Raw genomic sequence first — 20279 nt, 5'->3', positions numbered from 1 at the left:
TCCTGGCACTCCTGAGGGTAGACACACACTTGTTCCGAGCTTGGTGGAAGGAACTGAGATTGCCTTCAGTTGGATTAGCCTTCCAAGAGGCAAAGGCAAGTTTGACCCCAAAATTGGAATATTGGATTATCACCGAACATGACCTCTCACCTTCGGCCTTTGACCTCGTGACCCCAAAATCTAATCAGTTCATCTTTACCTCATTATACATACCTCCACCAAGTTTGACTAAGGTGCCTTCAGCCGTTCTCAAGTTATTGAGGTAACGAAAACCTATCACGGCTGAACGCACGGATGTACGGATGGACAACCTGAAAACATAATGCCTCCGGCAACTTCGTCAATGGAGGACATTGCTTTGAGGATAACTTTGAACAGTGGCTGAGAGCATCGTAGTAATTAAAAAGGTGCAGGTCCTGATCGAGGACACAGCCCCCCAACTGCATCTTAAAAATGGGACATGTAGATTTTACACATTCATAAACATATTGTGACGGATCTGGTCTAAGGGGTAAAATGGGGAATATATTAGAATAGTTATTACTTCTGCCACCAAAGGTGGACGGAGATTATGTTTTCACTCCTGTCTGTGTGTTTGTTCATTATTTGGCAATTTTTATTTTACGGCATAGCCCATGGGGCAAAGCCGTCTTGAACAGTGTTTGTCCGTCTGTATGTATGTATGTATGTATGTATGTATATATGTATGTATATATGTATGTATATATGTCCCCTCAAACGTATACCAATCAGAGCTGAGGATCTAGTTACATGACAGGGTGATGTGATTACATCTGATGTCATTACGGCGATACAGTGGCTGACTCTCCACGCGCCGGCATTTTGATTCATATGCCGTTCATGCTGAACATATCATCGAACCTGTCATACATCACAATCGCCATGCTCTACCTTTACCTTTTTCATTCAGTGTGAAACACAAACAAATCGATTGTTAAAATTACCATAAAATATCGAAAGCATCGGCGTTACGTCTCTTCCAACAAAACGGTACATATCCAACCCTTGTCTTCTTCCCTCTGTCAGTAGATCTTCCCTCAGTTCTGTGAGTTAAACTTACTTCAGGATGTCTGGATTCCTCCAAATTTCTTTGTTTAATGTTATAAGCAGCATTAGCGACTGTTTCTAATCATGTGTGTTTGTGGCTTATAATATTTTACAAGCCCAGCTACTTAGTTAGACTTTCGGTCTTGTTTTTTGACAAGTATGTTGATCACTCCGGTTTGTGTATTTGTCTGTCTGCTCACTTATACTTGCCTACAGGTCACAATTTTAAACCGATCTTCACAAAACTTCCACCAAATGGTAAAGTTGGTGGTCCGACAAAATCCTATATATTTTTGAGGTCGAAGGCACAAAAGGTCAACAAAGGCCAAAGGTCAACTAGTTTTCTCGAATTTCTATTATCCTCAGTTTTCATCCGATTGACTTGAAATTTGAATAGGATTTACATATCAGCTTATTAAATTCAACCACCAACTATTTTTGAGATCACGCTTGGCCAAAAGGTCAACATAGGCCAAAGATCAATAACCCTTTTCAAATTTCTGAAATCCTCAATTTTCATCTGATTTACTTGAAAATTGAATAGGATTTTGGGGTCAGCGAACTGAAATCAACCACCAACTATTTTTGAGATCAGTGTAGGCCAAAAGGTCAACATAGGCCAAAGGTCATCAAAATTTTCAAATTTCTAAAAATCCTCAATTTTCATCCGATTGACTTTAAATTTAAATAGGATTTTCATGTCAGCTTACTGAAATCAACCACCAACTATTTTTGATGTCAACGTAGGCCAAAGGTCAACAACCTTTTCAAATTTCTAAAATCCTCAATTTTCATCCGATTCACTTGAAATTTGAATAGGATTTGCATATCAGCTTACTGAATCCAACCACCACTTATATTTAAGGTCACATAGGCCAAAAGGTCAACATAGGCCAAATTTCTAAAATTGTCAATTTTCATCCGATTAACTTAAAATTTGAATACGATTTGTATATGAGGTCACTGAATTCAACCACCAATTATTGTTGAGGTCAAAAGGATGCTCTACTGAGTGCCATTCTACTTTGTTCTCTTTTGCCAAGTGTTGCTCTATGAGTGATTTTTCATTTGTCTGTGATCAGGATATCTCAAAAATTTGTGCATGGATTCCGATGAAATTTGGTGGACAGGTACGGTGTGTGTCAAAGAAGAAATTATTCGATTTTGGTGAAGATCTGGATCCGAATCTGGATCCGAGAATTTTTATGTGATTCTTCACCATTGAGAGATAGGGAAAGAACCGTGTATGTCACGATATCTCAAAAAGTTGTGGACGGATTTGAACGAAATTTGATGGATGAGTCCATTAGATATCAAGAACAAGCCAATTAGATTTTGGTTCATGTCTGGATCGAGATCTGGCCTATCAGTGTGATACAAAACATAAACTGTTCAGCCTGGTGGAGGTATGTGCTCTACCGAGTGCCATTCTAGTTTAAATTGTAAACCGCAAAACATAGTTCCCTTACCTAAAGTAAGAATCTTAACCTATAATAATGTAGGTAGCGAAGATGGTATAACACACACACACACACACACACTCACGTGCACACACACACACACACACACACACACACACACACACACACACACACACACACGTACACATGTGATTGCAAACCTCATCTCCCCCGCTGTGCAGGGGTCGGCCTAATTAATGGCGGTATGGTAAAGTTGTGTATATAAGTAAATAATTCAAAGTGGTATGTAACCATGTAAGTAGTGGTGATGGTAAAGTGTATATTAATAAATAAATCATTCAAGGTGGTATGTAGGTAGTGGAGATGGTAGAATGTATATAAATATGTAATTAATGGTGGTATGTAAGTGCCGGTGATAGTAAAAAACCACCGTTTAGAGGCCATTTTTCCCCGCAAAGCGGGGGTTGGCCTTATTCGGGCACCGTGGTTGTTGTTGTTTTTTGGTCCCCTTTTTGAAGCAATGTTTTACGGCCGGATGCCCTTCCTGCCGCCAACCCTGTTTGTCGCCTTTTTACGATAAACAGGGAATTACCAGTGTACTGGTACTCAATTTTGCCGACCTCGGAAGGATGACAGGCTGAGTCAACCCCCCTGGCGTTAATTCAGCGATCGACTGGGATTTGAACCCAGGATCCTTGGTATCCTAAGCTGGCACCCCAGCCGCTAGCCCAACACCAGGGACTGGCTAGTCCAGAGGGACGGTGATAGTAAAGTGTATCCAAATAAATAAATAACAAGTACACATACATTCAAAGTACACCGCCCCATGCCAAATAATTAAATATGCTGCAGCGTGGCATTGCCGGGGCGCCTCCGGCGCCCGGCAATACCGCAGTGCAGCTCATTGAGGCTGCATTGGGAGGGAGAGGTGTACACTAATTGATTGATTAATTGTATAATTAAAATCAATAAAAGATTATCACAAAATATTTTCATAATCAATTGGCTAATCGCATAACTAAACCACTAGTGCTTCATCCGAAGATGTATCTTTTAGAAATTTAATTAAATAAGTCATTTATAAAAAAATAAATAATTAATTGATTACTCAATAAATAATTAATCGATTAATCAATAAATAATTAATAGATGAAATGATTAATCAATAAATCAAAAATATCCTTGATAGCCACATCACTTGGTCACTCATGTCCAAATATTAGCTTCCCAGCTCAAAAGGTGCCTGAGATTCCCGTAAAGGTTCCCGTAAGGTTCCCGTAAAGTATACATAAATAATGCCAAATGAGAAAGAAAATAAATAAATGATTAATAATGAAAATAAATAAATAATAATCATAAAAAAATTAAATTATTAATCAATTTGGTCAGAGAACACATAAACTACCACTATTTCATCAGAATCTGTAACTTAAAAAAAAAAAGATTTTTGGCATTAATCGAATAATTAAATAATTAATCGATTAATTGATTAATTAATAAATCAAAAATAGCCTTTGCAGCCAAATCACCTGGTCATTGGCATGTCCAAATAACAGCTTCCTAACTCAAAAGGTGCCTGAGTTAATGGTCAGAAGAGAAAGGAAATTTGATTAATTAAATAAGTACTTAATTAATCGCTAATAATTAAATAACTCCTCAATTTATTGATTATTCAAAAAACAAAAAATACCGTTTTTGAGAAAGGACTTGCTCACTATTGTGCCGAAATTTCAGCTTCCTAGCTCAAAGGATGGCTGAGATATCGTCCGGACAAACAAACAAGAAAACAAGAAAACAACCAAGAAAACAAACAACCAGAGTGAAAACTGAGTACTCTCTTTCAGCATGCGTCACTGCCGAGCCCCCTTCGGTGCCCAGCAATGACGATTTGCAATGCCTGGAGGTGGCATAGGAAAGGAGCGGTGTACAATAATTCACGGTGGTATATAGGTAGTGGAGATGGCAAAGTGTACAGAGTATACATAAATTATGGTTCCCGAAAGCATATACAGCACTCTATAATCGTGTACTATTTTCTTCCGTAAAGTATTGTTTTAATTGCCATGATTCGGAAATGAAATCGTGTGTCCCTATCCCATGACTTTTGGCTCTGATCTCAAAATCATTTGATGTGCCTTGTGCCCAGATATTGCACACACGTGCCGAATATGAAAGACACGCGTCCAGTCATTTTCGATTGGAGGCCTCCAGAGGGACGGACGGATGGACGGACAGTCGGGCCGATATAACCCAGGATCTGAGCCCTGACACCCTATTGGGGCAAATAATGCTACCCTTACCCCATTGTGTAAAAGCTATAATTGTGAACACATCTAATTTACACGGGAGAAATGGCCATGTTGTACAGTATATAAAAATGACACAACACATGAATCTAACATATTGCTGCCTTTAACGTTCGGGTTTTTCGTGAGCCTTGCAAGTGGGGTATGGGTGAGAAAAGGGAAGGTGGGGATCTTGGGGGCCGGATCGGGGGTCGGGGGGATACATACGTGCACGAGCGCACGATTTTATAATTGTTTCTTCTGGAATGTAACGTTTACGGTTCCACCTTCAATGTGAGAATGTCAAATCGATGCCTCGACCCCAACCTGAACACCCAACCCCATCACCCCCGTAATGAAAAAAGGCAAATGGCTCACGTGGCGATTTATGAAATACCACGTGCTAATAACTTTCTTCATCCTCCCGAATCTAATCACTCCCTGTAAATCGTTATCGTGTGCATAATGGGACTCCGTTTTCATTTCAAACGTGGAACGATGCAAACAGGCGCTGGGTTGCGGGTAGCTGGGGGTGTGCGAGTTCGTGCAGGTGAACATATTGTAAAAGTCCGAGGCAGGATGGACGTTAAGCTGGATGTCTCAACTGCTTGCATCAATTGGTGGACGTTATGGATCCCACTGTGTCTATCCTGAAGAGTAGGTGAGTTATCGCCGGCAGCCCTGAACAAATCACAAATTCCTGCCACCTTCAGTCGAACGTCAGGCCTGGCCAGCCGGTTCGTGAAAGACTTGAGCCTAAATAAACTTTTCCCGGCTGACCCCACAAGCATGTGGGATTAATTGGAGAATCTTTAAAGTGGTGTTACATGTACTCCATACAGGACAATTTAATGGAATGGGCAAGGAGAATAGGCCTACACAAGTCAAGGAGCTCATCCATCCTTAATAGATGAACGAGGCTTTCAGCATGTACTGGCACCGAATGTGTTTATCCTGCGGTGCTATATAATCCTGATATCGAATGAAATATATACATATATATATATATATATATATATATATATATATATATATATATATATACGGTAGGAAGGAAGAGACCGACAACTCTTTCCAATTTCCACTGCTCGATACACGGGCACACATGGAACTCCGTGAGAGGATCGACCTTTTGATAATGGTTTGTGTTTAAAATACATGTCAAAACATTCGTTTTTACTGTATATGTGTACCTTCAACCGAAGTACGTCCATGCATTGTCCTTCTTCGTTGAGCATCTTCTTCTCCCACAAAAGGTCCTGAAATGAAAACAATGAGCATACAATTCACACACCACAAGGGTTTTGGGATTTTTGGCAAAATTTCAGAAAAAACAAACAAATCAAAAAAAACAAAAAGTCGAGATACAGTCAAAGTACACCACCCCCATGCCAAATAAATAAATAAAATACCATATGCTCCAGCGCACGACATTTCCGGGGCACCTTACCAAAAATAATTGGTAATTGAATTCAGTGATCTGATATGCAAATCCTCTTCAAATTTCAAGTCAACCGGATGAAAATTGACAATTTTTGAGGTCAAGCCTATGTTGACCTTTTGGCCTATGTTAACCTCAAAAATAATTGGTCGTCGAATTCAGTGATCTGATATGCAAATCTTCTTCAAATTTCAAGTCAACTGGATGAAAATTGACAATTTTTGAGGTCAAGCCTATGTTGATCTTTTGGCCTATGTTAACCTCAAAAATTTAATTGGTCGTCGAATTCAGTGATCTGATATGCAAATCCACTTCAAATTTCAAGTCAACCGGATGAAAATTGACAATTTTTTTTAGATCAAGTTGATGTTGACCTTTTGGCCTATGTTAACCTCAAAAATAATTGGTCGTTGAATTCAGTGATCTGATATGAAAATCCTCTTCAAATTTCAAGTCAACCGGATGAAAATTGACAATTTTTTTTAGATCAAGCTGATGTTGACCTTTTGGCCAATGTTAACCTCAAAAATAATTGGTCGTTGAATTCAGTGATCTGATATGCAAATCCTCTTTAAATTTCAAGTCAACCGGATGAAAATTGACAATTTTTTTTAGATCAAGCTGATGTTGACCTTTTGGCCAATATTAACCTCAAAAATAATTGGTCGTTGAATTCAGTGATCTGATATGCAAATCTTCTTTAAATTTCAAGTCAACCGGATGAAAATTGACAATTTTTGAGGTCAAGCCTATGTTGACCTTTTGGCCAATATTAACCTCAAAAATAATTGGTCATTGAATTCAGTGATCTGATATGCAAATCCTCTTCAAATTTCAAGTCAACCGGATGAAAATTGACAATTTTTGAGGTCAGCCCATGTTGACTTTTTGGCCAATATTAACCTCAAAAATAATTGGTCGTTGAATTCAGTGATCTGATATGCAAATCCTCTTCAAATTTCAAGTCAACCGGATGAAAATTGACAATTTTTGAGGTCAAGCCCATGTTGACCTTTTGGCCAATATTAACCTCAAAAATAATTGGTCGTTGAAATCAGTGATCTGATATGCAAATCCTCTTCAAATTTCAAGTCAACCAGATGAAAAGTGACAATTTTTTTTAGATTAAGCTGATGTTGACCTTTTGGCCTATGTTAACCTCAAAAATAATTGGTGGTTGAATTCAGTGATCTGATATGCAAATCCTCTTCAAATTTCAAGTAAACCAGATGAAAATTGAGGATTATAGAAATTCCACAAAGTTGTTGACCTTTTGACCTCAAAATCAATAGGATTCTTCGTTATGGCCAACTCTTCTATTTGGTGAAGTTCCATAAAGATCGGTTTAAAATTGTGACCTGTAGGCAATTGATATAAAAACGGACAAACAAACAGACAGAATTCTTCGAATTTCGCAAATAACAAATGCAGTGAAAACTGAGTACTCCCTTTCAGCACGCGTCATCGCCGGGCCCCCTTCGGTGCCCAGCAATGACGTCATGCAGCACCTGGAGATGGAATAGGAAAGGAGCGGTGTACAAAAAAACCAGATCAAAGGCAATTTAAGTCAAACAAGGATGCGTGGCAATAGTGGGAGATCGAGAAACCCACTTGCAGGAAGGCATCGAGGGCGCTCTGCGTGACGCTTCCCGGCACCTCAAATGTGACACTGCGAATGCTCTGGAAGAGAACGGGGTGGGGGGTTACGGGTAAGTCACAAGCTCGTCGGGCTGCATTGAAAACCAACGGGCCGTGGACCCCACCGTCCCCTGGCGCAAACATCATATCGTGCTGCAATAACGCTATTCCATTCTGAGCGCCTCTTTCCAATACGTAGCGATCAAAAAACAAGACTGATAGTCTAACAACGGTGTAGCCGAGCTACTTTGATACTTTAGTTGAAGAGGATAGTATGACCTGGGTGGGGATACCAGTTAGCAAATAATGTTAGTATTCATTTTTTGTACTTCAAGCATGGACAGCCGGTCCATGAATGACTTGGTTTAAAAAAAACGGCTAATGGCAAATTAAATTTCACATTCCTGTACCACCTACTGTCGAACGTCAGGAATTGACAGCAGGTTCGTGAAGGACTTGGACAAAAAACGTACCCGGTCTGAAAATGCTATATCCAGTTAATGGCGAAACTGCAAATGGGAAATCCGCGAATGTCACGGATGGAAACCCATACGTCATTTCCTCATTTAGCTTTAAACTCAATATCTCTATATTTTCATTCCAAACAGCATAATTCATCATTCAAATCACAAATTAATGCTACTAGCAACGGTACCCGCCCTACAGGCGGGGCTTCAATTGGGAGGCCCAAATGAAAAGGCAAAATATGAGAAATTGAAGGCTTTTTTTTTATTTCAAACGATTTATATAAACATCCGTTAAATCATATCACACGCAAATCATCAAAATCTAAACAGTATTTGTAGAATTTCAATAAAAGCCACATCACTGTTCATATCGGTAAATATTATTCCATCTTGTTTGGAAAATTTGGAAAATTGGAAAAATTGGAAATTGGGAAAAATTTGGAAAAACAATATAGCCTATTTTACTCCAGAGGGTCCCAGGATTACCCACACAAAATTTCGTTGCGATCGGTTCAGCCGTTTTTGCGGAACCTGGGAACAGACGGACAGACAGACATATAGACGGACAGACGGACGGACATTTGGTGAATTATAGTAAGGTAGTGTTAATATATCAAAATATAATGTTAAATAATGATTGTATTGAGATATTATCAAACCAGTGAACCGTCATCATCGGGAGCAAAGTCTGTGTCGATCACATTTGAAAATCATAATTTTATTGAGGAATTTGTGAAACCTCCTAGCTACCTTACTGACACCCCCTGGGACCCCAAAACGTTTCACAGAAGGTTCATTATATTTCATTTTAGTAAAATATGCAACTGTAATGGTCAATAAACATTCCCCCCTGTCATGTGACCAGATCCTCAGTTCTGATTGGTGTACGTTGAGGCAGATCCAGGGATTTCAAGATGGAGGGGTTCCCCGAGCCAGAGTGCTGAAGGGAGGGGGGGGGGGGGGGAAGGGGAACTAAAGGGGCGTCTAGGGGTCCTCCCCCAGGAAATTATAATAAAAAAAAATTGATTGTCATCAACGGCAATTCGTGCGTTTTTGGAAGTTTCTACAGTTCCTTGCGTTCTTTCCTGGGCTAACAGTTCAGCAGATTCACGATGACTAATGGCGAGATCGACGAACTAGTGAACCGACTTGCTCAGCTGTTCCTTCTACGATAAATTGATGAATTTTGTGTGTGTGTGTGTGTGTGTGTGTGTGTGTGTGTGTGTGTGTGTGTGTGTGTGTGTGTGTGTGTGTGTGTGTGTGAATAAAAGAGAGAGAGAGATAGAATTTTGAGGAACAGAAATGAAAAAACGAGATGTGTGTGTGTGTGTGTGTTTGTGTGGGTGTGTGCGTGTATGTGTGTTCGTGTGTCTGTGTGTGTGCGTGTTTGTGTGTGGGTGTGGGTGTCTCTGTGTGTGTGTGTGTGTTTCTGTGTGTTTGTGTGTGTGTTTCTGTGTGTTTGTGTGTGTGTGTTTGTGTGTGTGTCTGTGTTTCTGTGTGTGTGTGTGTGTGTGTTTCTGTGTGTTTGTGTGTGTGTGTTCGTGTGTGTGTGTGTTCGTGTGCGTGGGTGTCTGTGTGTGGGTGTGTGTGTGGGTGTCTGTGTGTGTGTTTGTGTGTGTGTCTTTGTTGTGTATGTGTGTCTTTGTGTGTGTTTCTGTGTGTTTGTGTGTGTCTCTGTGTGTGTGTGTGTGCATGTTTGTGTGTGGGTGTGGGTGTGAGTGGGTGTGTGTTTCTGTGTTTGTGTGCTTGTGTGTGGGTGTCTGTGTGTTTCTGTGTGTTTCTGTGTGTTTGTGTGTGTCTGTGTGCGTGTTTGTGTGTGTGTATGCATGTGTGTGTGTGTGTTTGTGTGTGTGTCTGTGTGCGTTTGTGTGTGTGTGTGTGTGTGTGTGTGCATGTTTGTGTGGGTGTGGGTGTGTGTGTGTGTTTGTGTGTGTGTATTTGTTGTGTGTGTGTGTGTTTGTTGTGTGTGTGTGTGTGTGTGTGTGTTTCTGTGTGTGTGTGTTTCTTGTGTGTGTGTGTGTTTCTGTGTGTGTGTGTTTCTTGTGTGTGTGTGTGTGTGTGTGTGTGTGTGTGTTTCTTGTGTGTGTTTGTGTGCCTGTGTGTGTGTGTATGTGTTTGTGTGTGTGTGCGTGTTTGTGTGTGTGTGTGTGTGTTTCTGTGTGTGTGTTTGTGTGTCTGTGTGTGTGCATGTTTGTGTGTATGTGTTTGTGTGTGTGTCTGTATGTGTGTGCGTGTTTGTGTGTGTGTGTGTGTTTGTGTGTGTGTTTGTTGTGTGTGTGTGTTTCTGTGTGTGTGTTTCTGTGTGTGTGTCTGTGTGTGTTTCTGTGTGTGTTTGTGTGTCTCTGTGTCTGTGTGTGTTTGTGTGTATGTGTTTGTGTGTGTGTGTGTCTGTATGTGTGTGCGTGTTTGTGTGTATGTGTTTGTGTGTGTGTCTGTATGTGTGTGCGTGTTTGAGTGTATGTGTGTGCGTGTTTGTGTGTGTGTGAGTGTATGTGTGTGGTTGTGTGTGTGTGTGTGTTTGTGTGTGTGGGCGTGTGTTTGTGTCTGTGTGTTTGTGTGTTTGTGTGTGTATGTCAGTGTGTGTATGTGAGTGTATGTGTGTGTGTGTGTGTGTGTGTGTGTGTGTGTGTGTGTGTGTGTGTGTGTGTGTGCGTGGCACGTTTTTGTGTAGTTCTACTGGAGCTTTCTCATGTGGAATTTCTGATTTGTGTAGGTCTACCGAAATGATTGTTCTGATCTCCTGAGTTAATTAGACTAACTGCAAATAAAATCTCTGAGCGTTAGTAAGCTGCCTGGAACGTTCTTTATTCAAAATAATCTGGACACGAGGGCCGTTGCAGGATATTCATAGCTTATAATTTATCATCGAAAATCCGAAGGGGGGTGGGGGGTGCACCCTCCCTCCCCCCACCCCCTGGATCCTTCAGTGACGTTTGTGGGGACATGCGGACAGACAAACGCTGTTCTAGACGGCATTCCCTACACCGTGAAACCCAAAATCCCAGCGTGAAAACAACACTCGCACGAAACTCCATACAAACAATCCACGGATCCAGGATCCAGCACGATCTTCTCCCGCCGGCATCTTCTGCCAAGATGGAGATTTTCATGGTGCGTTCCCTCCATGAAAACTGCACCTGTTTCGAGGGACGCTGAAGGCAGACACGTGGTGGTTCTGAAAATCCGATGTGCACACCATAACCGATGCGTGACTGTAATTATGCGAGTTCACACAGTCGCCGCCGCCACCACTTACAGGCGCTCCATTGTCTCTTTCAAGCGCCAGGCCGAAACGAGTCTAATAATATTTGTGATGGGCGCATGTGATCCGTTTTACATTAATCTATGGTTCATAGAGGAGCTCGTGTATAAATCACATGCAGGAGGAAGACATTTGCAGACGTCAGTGTCGATGAATCACAAGGACGGCGACAATTGCCAAACGGATATAATTATCTGGGATTTGAACCCGGGTTCCCAGCATGGTGGGCAGTTTAGATGGGAACGGAAAACAGGTGACCAGCATGATGAATGATGGTGAACATCCTCCCAACAGAGATGCCTCCTTATCCGACAGCAACGGTGGGCACATTTGGTCCCAGATGGACTGAGCTTTGTCAGGGCTGAGGTCAAAGTTCAAATAATCTTTTTTAGCTCAACAAGAGAAAGTCTACAACTTATGAGGCCTATACTATACATTCTGTCCCCCCCCACTCCTCAATTTTCATTGCAGGTTGGTCTCGGAAAAGGTGCTTGGGCGGGTGTAAGGTGAATTCCCTCTGACCGAGCACTACCTGGTCCAGGTGGCCATGCGTTGCTGCACCCTCTTGCGTTTCGAGCTGGGATAACCTCTCCCGCAAGCTGAAAAAAGAACCGTAAACAAGATCATGAGGTTGGTTGGTTACAAAAGGGTGGTTATAAAATTGGATCGACATTTGATCGGTATTTCAACAAAGTTTCCTTTAAATCACACACATACACACGCAGATATATATATATATATATATATATATATATATATATATATATATATATATATATACACACACACACACACGCACACACACGCACACACACGCACACACACGCACACACACAAACATAATACACATACACATTAGGGTGGCCCTTAAACGGAGTGAAAATTTTAAAACGTTAATTTGAATGTTCTCATGGCCTAAATGTGACCCATTTGGGATGGAAACACTGCAGTCAAAATTTCATACAAGTCTGTTTATATTTAGAGGTAGTCCAGGCACCTTCAAGAATCAAGATTTTATATATATAGAGAGCACACAACAAAATATACTACTGTACAAATACACTTCTTAAAGTTATTTTCATTTCTCATTCTATTTAACATTCCTGATGTTATTATATTTCCTGATGTTATTATATTAGTTTCTAGTCAAGGAAGGTTCTCACCAACATAAGTCATATCATTGCTGCCTGATTTTAGCCAATGTTGCTTTCCGACAGTCGTGATAAGTACGGCGGTGTTCAGACACGACCTGAAGTAAGAATTGGAGTTGCTCCTCATCCTTGGTAAGGAGCCGGTTGTAACTTTTCATGAGGGCCACACCTCGTTCAGCGTGGTCATTTACGACCTTCAACTCCCTGATCTGTTCCACAGCAGCTCTGTAGCCTTCATGGTCACCCCATGTGCTTGGATCCACAGTTTAAAAGTCTGACGAGATTTTCAACTTTTCGAAGAATGTTTTTGTGGGTGGTGACACAAATTCTTCAATTCCCTTCTCGCTTAAGGCTTTCATGTCAGGCCGTGGCATCTTTGATGGTTCTTCATCTAATGGACACTCGCCTTTCAGTGCTTCCACCATCAGTTGTTTAGTAGCGATAGGCACTTGTTTGCCGAACAAGGCCAACCCCACCAGCTCTTCTGACAAGTACCACAGATGGTTCCTCAACTTCTCACTAGTGGCTGTTGAGATTGCACGACTTGCAGTCTTGTAAGAGATCAAGGTCTTCATCAGCAGCAGATCATTCATTGGAGCTTCAGCTGCACTTGGAGCTTTCATCCAGGCTTGCAAATACACTTCAGAAACAAATAGGCAAATTTCTCATAGGCCATTCCTCTCTCGTGCCGTCAGCTTGAACTGTTGGTGGAAAAGCCAGATTTTGAGACTGTAGATGGCCTTCGACATCCATCTTGCATGGTGAATCGCACCAGGAGCACGGAAATGAATGCCACGAGCAGGAACTCCTCCAAGAAACAAAATGGTCAGTTCCAGAAGTTCTTTATAATCATCCCGTGGCTGATTGAGGTCAAGCTGCTTCTTTGCAAAATCGATAACTTTATCAGTCACAGGGAGAATGCGGTCTTTGACTGATTCATCAGAGAGACCAGAGATGAATGCAGTCTGGTCAATAGAGTCCCACTTTGATTGGAATCTCTTAAACAGAAGAACTTCCGGTGCAGAGGTGCTCCCCATGACTGCTTTAAATGCTGCAGCAAGCAGCAGCTCCATAATGTGGTGACGACATGCAAAGTACAGCACGTCACGGCTAATTTTTTGTTCCAACAGAACACATGCCCCATTTCTGTGTCCTGTGTTCGTAGCAGTTGTGTCAAAGCACAGAGCTACCACCTGATCGGTGACACCCCACTCTTGCAGTGCTCTGAAAACAGCATCTGCTTGGGCCTCACCAGTTCCTGATATCTTAGGGACACCAAGTAGCTGGCTTACTCCTTGTCCAGAAATAAGTACAGGGAGACGTTCTACATGAACTTTCCCAGTCAGATCAATAAACAGTTTCCCATCCCAATGAACTGTAACTGGACTTTCATTCTTGAATTCAACCTTAAGGTTCTCTGAGAAACGAGTACGTTCCTTCTGCCGTTGACGTCCAATGGATGATCGGTTGATATTTATCTCAGGATTGTGACCAAGGCTCAAGGCTACTTCTGTTAGTACAAAAGTTGCCTTTCGATCAGACATCTGTGATCAGACAATCAAGAGCAGCGGCAAGAGTCTGAGTGATAATGTTTGTACTGCCCCTGAATTTCTTAGCAGGAGTAACACCTACAGCTCCTTGAGGATTATCATCATCTGTTGTCTCTTCACCACTACTACTTGAAGATGCTAGCACCGACTGCGATGTTGAAGCCTCTTGGTCAGTGAGGGCCTTTGGCTGTCTGCGTACATCTGCTTGCCTTCTCAAGGCCTGACGTTCTTCCTTCCCAGCTAGGGCCTTATCAACTGACCCCATTGTTCCTTGGCGTCCTTTCTCACGTCGGGTGAGGAGAAATTCTTTGTCTTCTGGGATTTTGATCAAATAAACAGCATCTGCATGAGCGATGTCAAATAGGTCATCTAAAGAATTCACAAACTCGTCTTGATTCTTCTTTTGGCCATCAGTTGCCCGCTTGCTAAGCCTCTTGAGGTCTTTCCATCTGCCAAAGAGGGTTTCCAGCTTTTTGATACAATGCTGCTCTGCCTTTATGGGGATCCGAGCCCGATCAACCCAGATAGGGGAAAGCTCTCGAACAGTTTCTGTGCAAGAGATTCGCACAGTCTTTTTCTCATTGAGATGCCGGGGTATAAAGAGTCCAAGTACTTGCCGGTTTGATGGAAGCTTTGCACCAACAAATTCTGTTGTTGCACTGCCTAACAAGAACACTTCGCATTTCTTTCTAGTCGTTGCCATACTGACACTCAATCTGTGAAAGAGAAAAAATAGGAATGTCAGAATCTAATATTAATTTACAAGTACTTTTACATAATTATTTACAACATTTATGACTGAGATACGAGTACAAGATGTATAAGGGTGAGAGCTCTTATTTTAATGTCCTTTTGACAATCATTTACACATATATTTAAATTCAATGTATACACGCTTATTTTTTTTCAATAATATTATGTATTTTATAAACTTATCTAGTGTAAGTAAGTATTTATTATACACTGCCATATTGCAATCATGATATCTTATTTCATATGTATGTTACGCGTCTATTTTAACTCATTATAACAATAATTTACTGATGCATCTGTGATAAACTTAATTTAACTAGTTGATTGTTTTACCACTCTTACTCTAGTCCATAGATGTGATAATTATTCATAAGCATGTTTTATCAAACGGTGTTTATTTATTCCTGTGATACATACTGTATTATCTGTGATATGTGTTTTTAGTGTTACGTGACCTCAATCACGTGGCCTGTAGGGGGAAATGTTCAAGGGTGCTGGACTACCTCTACATATTTATGAATTCAGCTGACATTTGGCCTGTTTCGTTTTTAGGGCAAATGGACCAGTTGTAGCGGGTGAGAGTTTAACATTTTAAACTTTCATAAATAAGGGCCACCCTAATACACATGCATGCATACATACATACACACACACACGTACATACATACACACACATACATAGATACACACATACACAGACACACACACACACACACTTTATGAAAAGAAAAGGAGATTGTAGTCGGGAATAGTCACGATTCAAGAGATAAATGGAATATCAACTTTGCCTGTCGGTGATGCATTCATCTCTTTTAGGGGCAATGGATTTAAATGGTGGAAAGACGTGCCCACGTCGCCCTCGCCCCCCACCCATAAGGCCAATCCATGCCATTTTCCCTCCCCTTCATATTTCCAAACCTTTCCCTTCTCTCTACACTCCCTGTACCTCCTCTCTATCCTATCATCATTCCTTCTCTTCCTTTTATTTATTTACTCCCCACTCCCCTGGTGCAATTTTCCGCCCAGCAGGGGGAAAAATACTGATCGAAAACAAAGCAAAAGTGTTAAACGTAATAACTTGAAAGAAAAAAGCCTTGCTGGTGAATATTATATCATACAGTAGACAGAGTAGAGCACTTGATTGAAATGCAACTCTGCAACATATACATTTCATTGGTGCAACTGACTACTTGCCAGGCATGATAAAGATACTCTGGGACTTTATAATCAGTTTCAACGTAACACAAACAAAAGGTCTTACCCCACACTAGCACTGTTGTCAAAGGAATGGAGATCCAACACGTAATCAAGATTCACTCTGGGAATGAGACATGATAGAGAGGGAGGGAGAGAGGAAGATATGATAGAGAGGAAGATATGATAGAGAGGGAGCAAGAGAGGAAGATATGATAGAGAGGGAGCAAGAGAGGAAGATATGATAGAGAGGAAGATATGATAGAGAGGGAGCAAGAGAGGAAGGTATGATAGAGAGGGAGCAAGAGAGGAAGATATGATAGAGAGGGAGCAAGAGAGGAAGATATGATAGAGAGGAAGATATGATAGAGAGGGAGCAAGAGAGGAAGATATGATAGAGAGGGAGCAAGAGAGGAAGATATGATAGAGAGGAAGATATGATAGAGAGGGAGCAAGAGAGGAAGGTATGATAGAGAGGGAGCAAGAGAGGAAGATATGATAGAGAGGGAGCAAGAGAGGAAGATATGATAGAGAGGAAGATATGATAGAGAGGGAGCAAGAGAGGAAGATATGATAGAGAGGGAGCAAGAGAGGAAGATATGATAGAGAGGAAGATATGATAGAGAGGGAGCAAGAGAGGAAGATATGATAGAGAGGGAGCAAGAGAGGAAGATATGATAGAGAGGAAGATATGATAGAGAGGGAGCAAGAGAGGAAGATATGATAGAGAGGGAGCAAGAGAGGAAGATATGATAGAGAGGAAGATATGATAGAGAGGGAGCAAGAGAGGAAGATATGATAGAGAGGGAGATATGATAGAGAGGGAGCAAGAGAGGAAGATATGATAGAGAGGGAGCAAGAGAGGAAGATATGATAGAGAGGGAGCAAGAGAGGAAGATATGATAGAGAGGAAGATATGATAGAGAGGGAGCAAGAGAGGAAGATATGATAGAGAGGAAGATATGATAGAGAGGGAGCAAGAGAGGAAGATATGATAGAGAGGGAGCAAGAGAGGAAGATATGATAGAGAGGAAGATATGATAGAGAGGGAGCAAGAGAGGAAGATATGATAGAGAGGGAGCAAGAGAGGAAGATATGATAGAGAGGAAGATATGATAGAGAGGGAGCAAGAGAGGAAGATATGATAGAGAGGGAGCAAGAGAGGAAAATATGATAGAGAGGAAGCAAGAGAGGAAGATATAATAGAAAGGGAGGGAGAGAGGAAGATATGATAGAGAGGGAGGAAGAGAGGAAGATATGATAGAGAGGGAGGAAGAGAGAGATATGATCGAGAGGGAGGGAGAGAGAGATATGATCGAGAGGGAGGAAGAGCGGAAGATATGATAGAGAGGGAGGGAGAGAGGAAGATATGATAGTGAGGGAGCAAGAGAGGAAGATATGATAGAGAGGGAGCAACAGAGGAAATTATGATAGAGAGGAAGATATGATAGAGAGGGAGCAAGAGAGGAAGATATGATAGAGAGGGAGCAAGAGAGGAAGATATGATAGAGAGGGAGCAAGAGAGGACGATATGATAGAGAGGAAGATATGATAGAGAGGGAGCAAGAGAGGAAGATATGATAGAGAGGGAGCAAGAGAGGAAAATATGATAGAGAGGAAGAGAGAGAGAGAGAGAGAGAGAGAGGAAGATATGATAGAGAGGGAGCAACAGAGGAAATTATGATAGAGAGGAAGATATGATAGAGAGGGAGCAAGAGAGGAAAATATGATAGAGAGGAAGAGAGAGAGAGAGAGAGAGAGAGAGGAAGATATGATAGAGAGGGAGCAACAGAGGAAATTATGATAGAGAGGAAGATATGATAGAGAGGGAGCAAGAGAGGAAGATATGATAGAGAGGGAGCAAGAGAGGAAGATATGATAGAGAGGGAGCAAGAGAGGACGATATGATAGAGAGGAAGATATGATAGAGAGGGAGCAAGAGAGGAAGATATGATAGAGAGGGAGCAAGAGAGGAAAATATGATAGAGAGGAAGAGAGAGAGAGAGCGAGAGAGGGAGAGGAAGATTTGATACAGAGGGAGAGAGAGAGGGAAACAATTAAAGAACGATCCCCGAATGAGGTGATAACACATATTGGTGTCGGACATACCCAGTGTGGTACTCGTATTATCTGCCATAATACAGCAGTAGACTGCTTCCAAATGGCGTACAATCTACTGCGCGCACAATCGGGCACAGCACAATTTACCCTCGTCGTTTGGACACGAGATTAACGCCTTGTGGAAATTCTCGCTCCACCAGTGAAATACACACTGCCCGTGAATATCAAGGAATGTCTCCTTTTGACGGAAAAGCGCTCCCATTAGAGACAGATCATCCCTCGCCGGTACAGAGACACGAGTGAGCATCAGGATTTATTTCGGGTTGTAAAGAAGGAAAGTTCAGAATCCCCCCAAAAGAAAAAAAAAACAGTCAAGGTTTGAGATATTGTACGTTTTGCAAAGGGCACAATTGCCCTGTCGATCACCTGTTCAGATGAATCACACGTCACGTCACCGGTTCACAAAGAGCACGCGCGATTGGAACGACAGGGCAGAAAATGAATACCGCGGAATACTGTGGATCGCCTTCGCCAACACTTCGATAATCACACTTCTGCTTCAGTCGAGGTCGGTCGCATTTGGAGAAAAAAAGTTACAGAGCAAATCGAAAAGTTCTGTGCGTGCTGGAGTTGCGCTCTCTGACAAAGGAGCGTTAAAATGAGCGGAGACGAGGGGATGTTTCTCCCCAGGGTATAACAATGGGGTGGGATCAAGAATGCGGACCGAGTCCGAAGAGGGGAGTACATATGAGAAACGTTAAAAGAATGAGTTAACTGTTAAGTGTGGGCGAGGAAGAGGGAGAGAGAGAAAAGAGACAGGAAAAAACAACCCATGTGTGTGGCTGTGTGTGTGCTGCGGCCTTCAGGCTAAAATATTTAAGGAGTGGATATGGACGATCCGTCCCTGGGAAGCACACACAGGGCTCTTTGTCCGTCGAGCCGAGGTATACGAGACTTTCAGACGACGGGTCAACGCATAAAAAGACACATTTGCCCGATTGGTTAAAACTTCTCGATAACATGTATCGATCGTACGAGGGGAACGTTCACGACGTCCCAGGAACGCGGACGCGGGTGGTAAAAGTCCAGTCAGGAGGAAAAACGCAGCAAGTGAAGTCGAGTGAAAACGAGGCCAGGAATAGAAATTAGCAAATATATATGAATGGAGTGCGACAAACTCTGAAACTTGGGGGACTGCTTTTTTCATTGAGAAAAAAAGTTACCAACATATTCGCTCAAGAGACGAGCGCCCGTTGCCGATGTCGGCTTCTTGCGGTGCGCGATGACGTCATTTTTGGCCGAGACTTTGAAACGAGCGACGAAGACCTCACTCACGCAGACCGTGCACAGCAAAAAGATAACGGACGTTCATGAGGCTGCAACACAGCCTGCTCGAACAAGTCAAACTGGCCGCATCGATGACGTCATGCCTTTGCGTGGGTGCGTCACGGCGGTAACTTCGACGTGTAACCAATTGACCGATTCGGCTAAATAAATGCTCGAAGCACACGAATATGACATCAAATTAAATAAAGGATGCTCCGAATGAGTTTAGAAGGGAAAACTAAGCATTGCTCTTTTTGGTTGTAGAATTTAACTTCACATTCACATTATAGTAGTACTGGTATTAGTAGAACGTGTCGGAATGTCCAACTATGTAGCTGTAGGTTTTCGCTTTACCGACAGATGATCTGGCAGGATCATCCGACGCACAAGAGAGCTGCGCACACTTGCCTGGGTTCCAATCTCGGCCCAGCTTGTAGTAATGGTGGTAGTAGTAGTAGTAGTAGTACAATAGTAGTACAATAGTAGTAGTAGCCTAGTAGTTGTGGTAGTCATAGTAGTGCTGGTGGTAGTAGTCGTAGTAGTAGTGTTAGTAGTAGTCGAACAGTAGTCGTACTAGTAGTAGTAGTGGTGGTGGTAGAGCAGTACACGAGTGGTAGTTGTAGTAGTAGACTAGTAGTTGTGATAGTAGTAATACACTAGTA

At 41.9% G+C, this 20279-nt stretch overlaps 1 protein-coding gene across 1 annotated transcript in view; it reads right to left on the bottom strand.

Moving 5' to 3' along the window:
* Positions 1-20279, bottom strand: part of LOC137413377 (zinc-regulated GTPase metalloprotein activator 1) — a 308658-nt gene that overhangs the window by 28884 nt on the left and 259495 nt on the right. Inside the window, exons 8-11 of the mRNA XM_078774120.1 lie at positions 16298-16354; positions 12115-12181; positions 7827-7895; positions 5968-6033 (exon numbers count right to left, since the gene is read on the bottom strand). Of these exons, the coding sequence (XP_078630246.1) occupies positions 5968-6033; positions 7827-7895; positions 12115-12181; positions 16298-16354 (259 nt within the window). The remainder of the gene's footprint in view (positions 1-5967; positions 6034-7826; positions 7896-12114; positions 12182-16297; positions 16355-20279) is intronic.

This window comes from Myxine glutinosa, chromosome 1 (genome assembly GCF_964187855.1).
Source record: "Myxine glutinosa chromosome 1, kmMyxGlut1.1, whole genome shotgun sequence".
Lineage (NCBI taxonomy): Eukaryota > Metazoa > Chordata > Myxini > Myxiniformes > Myxinidae > Myxine > Myxine glutinosa.
The sequence above is the reverse complement of the archived record's forward strand: the minus strand, read 5'-3'. Positions and strand labels throughout refer to the sequence as shown.